The following is an 8,412-nucleotide window of genomic DNA, read 5'->3' as shown; positions in this document are numbered from 1 at the left end:
TGATTCGATTGTCCGAAAAGAAGAAGAAAATGCAACATACAGTTCATGTTCAGCGCACACATATATAGAGATATATACATGTGTACGTGAATCTACGAACATCTTTCTATATTTCGTTTCTCAGGAAAGGCTGACGAAGCTGGGGAAGGACGCAGAAAACACCCGACTGGATCTAAATGACCAGATCATCGCCCTCAGCAGGAAGTTGGAAAGTCTGGAAGAATTTAGACAACACAAAGAGGAACTCGAAGCGAAGTTAAATGGACTCGAAAAGGAACTTGCTGAAAATAAGGAGAAAAATCAGGAACAGGTAAATGGGGAGACGAGGGGAGGGGAATGGCAGAGAGAGAGAGAGACGGGGAGGCGGAGAGAGGGAGAAAGAGATACAGGGGAGGGGGCGGAGTGAGAGAGAGAGAGAGAGAGAAAGAGAAGGAAAGAGAGAGAGACGGAGGGGTGGGCAGAGAGAGAGAGGGGGGTAGGGCAGAGAAAGAGTGACAAGATAAGAGAGGGAAAGAGATAAAGAGTGATTGAAGGAAAGAGAGAGAGAAAGAGATAAAGAGTGACTGAAGGAAAGAGAGAGGGAAAGCATGTGTAGGCGGGACAATGAAGACATTGTTTTAACTAAAACGACTGTTTAAATGGTAATAACAAAATACCGCAACGCTTTAACCAAACCCAGGTGAGCGTGCTGGAGAAGGCCTCGCTGGTAGAGGCCGCCGCCCTGCGCTCGGAGCTGGAAGCCCGCGTGACCAAGATCACCGAAGACCTGCGTCTCGCGGCGCAGACCGAGGTCCACTCGACCACCCGGCGCGCCCTGCACGAGAACGAGGCCCTGACGCGCACGCTGGACATCTTCAGGGAGAGAGTCGCAGCCCTTAGGGGGGAGAACCAAGAGCTGAGGGAAAATTTGACGGAGTCGCAGGTGATACTTCAACTCACGATTTGCAAGCTAGACGTTAATATACTTCCAGACTCGCAAGGAAGAGCACATAACAGAAATATTGTTATCATTTAATCGCTATGATTAGAGAATGGTTTAGACTTTTAAAAAGTTTTGAGACTGCGAAGGTCTCTAAAAAGAAACCTTTACGTATCCAGCGAATTATTTTGTCTCACCCCAAAGTTGTTACGACAGAGCTTCAAGGAAAAAACATTCTAATTTTGGCTAATGATTAACAAAATCGAAGACGGGGAGTTGCAAAGAACAGCTAATTCCAGCGGCCGTGTATTCGCAGGTGCGAGAGGCGCTGTTGCAGGACACGGTCCGAAGGGTGACGGCGCGGGGCGAGCGGCGGGGGAGGCTGCTGCAGGCGGTGACGGAGCGCGCCGAGCAGCACGCGCACGTGTGGCGGGACTACCACCGCCTGGCCAGGGAGAACGAGCGGCTTCGAACGGATTTACAAGTTAGTCTCGAATATACAGTCATTCCTAATGCCTTTTAGATTTCCGTTCCAAATATCGGACGTAACAAAAAAATTATTGTCAGCAGTGGCTTAGCTGCACGCACATGCACAAGACGCACCCACATGCACACACAGTATTATTACAAAATGCTAAACCATGAGCCGTTTCACCACTCCGATCTCGCGTGTTCCGCAGGTCATGCAGGCTCAGCTGGACGCAGCGACGCAAACCACCCGCGACCTTCGAGAGCGCACCGCGGAGAAGGACATCGCGCTGGACCTCACTGCTTCACATCTACAACAGGAAGATGTTGCGCGACGAGCCTTGCAAGACACCATCAAATCAGCATTAGGCCTCCTGCATCACGCTGCCTTTCAGGTAAATACGGGACTTGCAATTCCACGCGCACCGAACTCATGAAACATCTCTCTTAATATCCATTTTTACTTTTCTTTCTCTGCTTCTCTGTCAGTCTCTCTCTCTCTCCCTCTCTCTCTCTGTCTCTCTCTCTCTCTCTCTCTCTCTCTCTCTCTCTCTCTCTCTCTCTCTCTCTCTCTCTCTCTCTCTCTCTCTCTCTCTCTTTCTCTCTCTCTCTCTCTCTCTCTCTCTCTCTCTCTCTTTCTCCCTCCATCCATCCACGGAAAATTCTCGAAATTGAAAAAAAATCTAATTCCAACGACTGTATTTCATTCAGGAGGGAGACAGCGGCGAATCGGACAACGTGGCCGCCATCCTTCAGCAGCTGGTGAACCTCCTCACGGCTGCCGAGTTCTCCCACCTCCCCGGAAACCAGGATTCCGACCATCCTAACGCCTCTTCAGATTCGGCGCCGCCCAGCAAGACCGACCAGCGAAACCACGCCTCCGAGAGCGGGGACCAGGGCGAAGGGCAGTTCAGGTACCGGTCTGGAGACCTGGGGTTCCTGCCGCGGCCTCAAAGGAAAGCCAAACCGCAAAGACAGGATTCCTGATCCGCTCGCCTTCCTAGCTGAGTCACCAGCGCGAAAGTACACTGAGCAATGGATGAAGCCTAACTTAGCCAAACTATGCGTGTCATAGCAATGTTACAGTAATAAAATATGTAAAATAATCATATACCGTTATGTTTTTCTAAGCTCCTTTTGATGGTTATCTTTATTTCTTACTGAAGAAGTCTAATGGTAGTTGGAGAAGTAGGAGAAGAATTCAGAGAATGAGCTGAGGGAACAGGGGAAGGTGAAGAAGTATCAGGAAGAATGTCAGGAGGGAAGAATCCGGAGGACAATGTTGGGGCATAAGGGTCACGTGATCATCCAGGTGGGAGAAGGATAATGGGGAAAGAAGAGGAAGGAGAGGATAAGGTGTTTTGGGGGAGAGAGGGAGGAAGAGGATAGGAGGAGGATAGGAGGATAGAGAGCTATGTTTGACAGGGTTTCTGGGGTGCATTTGGGTAACGATATTACCAACTTATTGACAGTTTCATTAAAATGATCAAGGCTGGTCGGAGTAAAGTCTTCGTACCAGCAGCTTATCTTTTTTCTTTATAAACTCATCATGATGTTTAGTAGAAGGATGTTATCAAAAGCGTGGCTGTGATGGGCTCCTTTTGCTTCATAGGAGGGTTATGCTTAATGCACAATGGTCACTGTCTAAGAATGGGATTACTTTCGCAAGGCTAAGGAGTGTGTGCTTATTGTGCAGTTATATAATCTAATTGGCGTCCTAGGTAATGAGTCTTTTCTAAGGACATAATAGGTGTATGGAATCATTAGTGTTTTGGAGATACACATGATAAACCTTACCATCTTTGTCTAAGGTGCTTCGATCAGAGCCCAGGAGAGGATGCCGAGCATTAAAATCCCCGAACAGTAAGACAGTATCACTAAGTATCATTCTCTCAGGTTTAGGTACCACTTCACCATCATGTGGGTTTACATTGATGATAGTATTTGTTTTACCCTCAAGAAATATTTCAAAACCAAGATATTCAGCACATGTATTGTCACGTTTGTCTTCGACCACTTTTGATGGAACAGTTTTCTTAATGTAAATACCCAGTCCTCTTGTAGAGGGATTAGTAATATTAGCTTTGTCAAAAAGTGCAAAAAGTATCGTCACTGCCACCACCCACTTAATTTGCCTATGGGAACATCACGAGATTTGTTTGTGAAAATTGAGATAGTGCAGAAAACGACAGACTGTGTATGTAAGTGCAGTGAGTGTATGGTGTATGTGTTTGGTGCAAGAATATAAATGTTGAACTGCGTTAGCTTAGCTGCAAAGAGGCGTGAGCGGAGAGAACTCTCCAACGTAGGTAATAGAATATCATATCTATCAACTGAGGTGCATCACAAGAAAGCCAGGAATTTATAGCTTGATCCTCACTCTTTTCACTAATGCATTGTCCTATTTTATTCTTTTCCCTTTCACATCTCTATTTTGTAAGGGAAATGACGGTATAAACGTGATATGAAATAGTTTATTAAAACATTAAAATTAACATAAAGCAATAAAAAATAAAGACAAAAAACTTTTCTGAAAGATTAAGTAAGGCACCGAATCACTTTGGTCACTTCCCCAAGAACAAGCTGAACAAGTTTCTCTCACCACCGCATATTAACAAATCTTTGCAACACTGAACTTTATGTCCAGGGAGGCCCACTCAGGGGATTCCTTGTAGGCAACACAAGAGGCACAAACCTAATCCTTGGATCCCTCTCGCATGTTTTTTCTACTCGCCCACTTCAGGTTCTATGCGGGAACTTTCAAGAAATACGATTACTTCTTACAGTGTGCATCTTGATAAAATCAACGTTAACATCAATTTAGAATACAAAAAAATACTTATGTAATAAAAATAAGTATCAACAAAGAGACGGATAAACTTTACATACAGAACCAACGTAACAGTTATGAAAATCAGTGACATTTAGTCAATAAAAGTTGTAAATACCAGTTAATAAGAATTAAAAGACGAGAAAATATAGTTTTCTGCATATAGCAAGGATGTATATAATAAACACAATCATGTATATACAAGGATGTATATAATGAACACATCCTCTAAAATGCAAAAAGTAAAAGAGTTCAACTCCGTCTCGTGGTTGCCTTTTCAGAGCGAGAGAAGTGCCAAGAAAATTGAATACAAATATACAATTAGGAAGCAACAAATAAAAATATGTTATAGTAACGGTCTGTCGCAACACTGTTTTGGGGCATCCTCCTCACTCGCTTTGTGCTTCGGGTTTCGGAGAGTTGTAGGCGGCCAGAGTCCATGTAGTAATGAGGGAGAAGCAAGGGAGAGTGTGGCAATATAAAGGAGTCTTTCCCATAGTCTCCGAGGAAGGCACAGGGCAAAAGGTCGCCATGCCGCAGGAGTGTTGCCACCTCGAGTTCGTCGTTTCCGATGGAGAGGTAAACATACGACTGCCTGTGGGTGTGGCGATGAGAGATACTTAGCATCTTAGTAACTCCTGGAGTGAGACCGCGTCGTACACTATACGGAGAAGGCAGGGGAGGGGAGTGGAGCACTTATTGGACTGTGTTTTCCCACATTTTATGCCATTTCTATTATTTGGGATGAGACTGGAAATCAGTGCAAATCTATGCAAGACAGGTATACCCTGGATTATCTACCGGACACATTTTTGCACAAGCATGAAAATGTAATTTAATTATTTACAGATGATGGCAAAATTACACAAAGGATTTCAATTCTAATGCTACTAATATCCATTTCAATAGTTTTCATTTTTCACCTAATAGAATAAGCACTTGAACATTATTATTTCAAGATAAATATGTTTATCTAATCTTACCTTAAGTGTGGCCCAGACCTATTAGATGACTCAGATCTTGACCTGGACTTCGATCGAGATCTCGAACGTGATCAGGACTAAGAATGGTCCATTTGCTCTCCCTCCGCTGCCTCGCCCTTTCCACGCTCATTTTGCTTCTCTGAAGACTTTGATTCACGTTGGGGAGGGGCTTCCAGGCGGGTGTAGCGGGCCATCTGCACCCTCAGCTCTCGGCCATCCAGCTGTCGACCATCCATTCCTTCCATTGCATCTTCTGCATCTCGGCGGTCATAAAACCTGGAGATACATTGAAAAATCAGGTTTTAGAACCACACATATATCATGATTAATGCATAAACGTCAGCTTGTTTTAACATGAATCATGATACTGATGAAATCCCAAACCCAAGGCTGAAAAATTAAAACTAGATACACAGTGTTATGAACTAACGGGAGAGGGAAGGGACGAGTGAGATGTGGAAAGGAAGGAAGGAGGGACTGGGTACCATAGATCGCCCATCTATCCATCACCACAAGGCTCTCCCCCAACTATCCCATCTTGCTGCCCCCTCTTCTTTCACTACCTTTCCCATTCCTTTTCTCCCTTACCTTGTCCTTACTTTGGACACAATGAGTACTACACCATGAAGGAGCACCATGTAGAAACATATGGTGGGTTGTGAAGGTAGGTAGACTTCTATTCGAGAGCATAACTGTACTCCCATTTAATTTCAGTCTACTGCAATACCCATTATAAACCTGGGGCCGGGTTCACTAACGTGCTTACGATTGTAAAATTACTGGCAACAGTTACAATCGTAAACAGACAGTGGTAATATTCACAAACAACGTACAATCGAAGTTACGGCAAAATTACCAGTGGTCGGAGCAAATCAAGTGTCTGGTGGTAACTACAAATTTCATATAAAACGAGCAAGGATAATGTCCACACAAAGTTTCATAGGTAGACATAAGCTTATATAAGAGTAAAGAGTGTTATCAACAGATCAATGAAAACCAATCATATTTTCTAACATCATTACTACAAATTCTACAAATAAAAAAAAACTTATTGATACATAAACTGGCATTAGAAATATTAAATGAGTATAGCAGTTCCTGTCAGCACTGTGGCTCCAAACCGCAGCATATCTCTTCAAGTTAGAGGCAACAGCACACTTCAAAGTAAACGATCCAGCTGCATGAACCAACATGTGTTTTTTTCGTATCAAAAGTGTAATGCAAATCACAAAAGTTCCATTGAGGTAGTAAGATCGCTTTTCGCAACAACAGATAATGGCAAATGTTTTGCCTCATACCATGCGCGCGCAGGGTTTTAGATATAAACATTACAAGGGGTCTGGTCTCTTCGTTGCCACTGTATAATCTTAAGAATAGCCAAGAATCAACGTAACACCGAAAAGGAAACGTTTGTCGCCGGCCTTTTGTCATGGCATGGTCAGGAATTCTGTCAAAACTGGCGCCTGGAAGCGTGCATGTGCGCATGCGCAGAAGGTTCTTCGGACCGATTCTTCTACAGAACTGTAAAAATCAATCTTAAAACTCGTAAATGAGGTAAAGCAACACTAATAAAGGCTGCTGGAAGCTTAAATGTGGAACAGCTGATACTGATGATTAACAAAATATTATTTTGCACGTGAACTTCTTGGGATATGGCAGTCTTCTGCGGTTAGTGCAGTGTTTACTCTCGACACAAGATTATCGACTTGGCTAAAATTGGGCTCTCACCTGTTCTTTTACGTATAGCACCTTTTATAAGCATTTGCACAAATACTGCCATAGAAGAAAATTGTCTTCGTTTGTATCGTTCTATCACTTCATGTAGGTTTTATTACTAAACTCCACCACAACCTTGTACTGCATATTGTTCGAAGTTTGTCTTGGTTTATATAGTCCTGTCATTTTATATAGGAATAATAACACGCAACTCTGCCACTACCTCGAAATGCAATTTGTCCCCATTTTTTAAATCTTAAATTGGTTTATATAGTCCTGTCATTTTATATAGGAATAATAACACGCAACTCTGCCACTACCTCGAACTGCAATTTGTCCCCATTTTTTAAATCTTAAATTGGTTTATATAGTCCTGTCATTTTATATAGGAATAACAACACGCAACTCTACCACTACCTCGAACTGCAATTTGTCCCCATTTTTTAAATCTTGAGACCTCTGCCACTTGCGTGTCCAATAACTCGGTTATTTCTTATTTGCGACGGAAGTATATTGGAGATAAGTTTCTTAGATTTATTCCCTCTATCGTTTGCATCTATCACTTTCCATAAAAAAGACGGCTGGTTGAAGCTTGACCCTTATCTTTTACTATATGGCAGTGTCCATTTCATTCTATCTCTGTGCATCGCTCTCGGTAACATTAACCGTAATATTGATACAGCTCACTGAAACATGCCGGATAAACGCTTACCTAACAAAGGCAAAGCCTCTGCTTTCACGAGAAAACTTGTCTCGCGGGATGTACACGTCTCCAATCTCGCCAAATTTCTCGAAGGAACGCCGCAAGTCTTCTGGCGTCGTTCTATAGGTGAGATTGTCCACCTTGAGCGACGTCATCGCCTTGATGTCGGGGGAGCCGTGACCATAGCTCATGTTTCGTCGACGAAATAAAGAGAAAGATACACTGGCGTGTGCAACTGCAGCAGGCGTCAGGGTTTATCGCGTCTCCGGTGTTGCAATTCTGGCTTTTTCCAAACATTGGATGAGAAAGAAAATGGATGAATGATAATATTGAAGCATACACTATCATAAACGGTGAATATTAGAATACAGCTAACTTTTTCCATAATAAGATGAAAGTTAACAACGTAATACATTTATTTAAATTAACGCTTTATCTAGCATTGCCTCCTTTTAAAGGGCCAGAAAGAGTTTGAGTTCTTGCTGTCACACTGCAGACCGTACTCGAAGAGACAGACAAGTTTATAGAGTCAAAGTCTGAGATGATTATAGGAAGAATTTTTCGTTGTCAGTGTTTTTCTCTCTATTATCGATATAGTCTTCGCTATGATCATCAGTTTCACCAGTGCCTGAGTTAGGCTCTTGTGTTTCTGTAATTATCCCAAGATCCTCTGTATGGAAAATCTCGCTTAGTCCGTTACTTGTTTATTTCCGTCGACAGCGTCCTCTTTCCTAGTGGAGAGAGAGAGAGAGAGAGAGAGAGAGAGAGAGAGAGAGAGAGAGAGAGAGAGAGA

The 8,412-nt window shown here is 43.1% G+C and overlaps 2 protein-coding genes across 3 annotated transcripts in view; one reads left to right on the top strand and one right to left on the bottom strand.

Annotated features, from left to right (window-relative positions):
• Nucleotides 1-2,497, top strand: part of LOC113820951 (cilia- and flagella-associated protein 157) — a 7,830-nt gene extending 5,333 nt beyond the window's left edge. The window contains exons 5-9 of the mRNA XM_027373364.2: nt 125-310; nt 680-922; nt 1,236-1,403; nt 1,600-1,782; nt 2,099-2,497. Coding sequence (XP_027229165.2) covers nt 125-310; nt 680-922; nt 1,236-1,403; nt 1,600-1,782; nt 2,099-2,374 — 1,056 coding nt within the window. The 3' untranslated portion in view covers nt 2,375-2,497. The remainder of the gene's footprint in view (nt 1-124; nt 311-679; nt 923-1,235; nt 1,404-1,599; nt 1,783-2,098) is intronic.
• Nucleotides 2,498-3,847: 1,350 nt separating this feature from the next.
• Nucleotides 3,848-7,901, bottom strand: LOC113820954 (serine/arginine-rich splicing factor 2). 2 transcript variants are annotated; one of them, XM_027373370.2, is made up of 3 exons: nt 7,629-7,901; nt 5,201-5,476; nt 3,848-4,878 (listed from the first exon to the last, which is right to left on the bottom strand). In XM_027373370.2, exons 1-2 carry the CDS (start codon nt 7,808-7,810, stop codon nt 5,278-5,280), a joined length of 381 nt encoding a protein of 126 aa, XP_027229171.2. In that variant the 5' UTR covers nt 7,811-7,901; the 3' UTR covers nt 3,848-4,878; nt 5,201-5,277. The 2 variants fall into 2 exon arrangements, with proteins under 2 accessions (XP_027229171.2, XP_027229170.2); XM_027373369.2 differs by having other exon boundaries at nt 3,848-4,812.
• Nucleotides 7,902-8,412: the final 511 nt, after the last annotated feature.

This window comes from Penaeus vannamei, chromosome 25, assembly GCF_042767895.1.
Source record: "Penaeus vannamei isolate JL-2024 chromosome 25, ASM4276789v1, whole genome shotgun sequence".
In the NCBI taxonomy this organism is placed as follows: domain Eukaryota; kingdom Metazoa; phylum Arthropoda; class Malacostraca; order Decapoda; family Penaeidae; genus Penaeus; species Penaeus vannamei.
The sequence above is the reverse complement of the archived record's forward strand: the minus strand, read 5'-3'. Positions and strand labels throughout refer to the sequence as shown.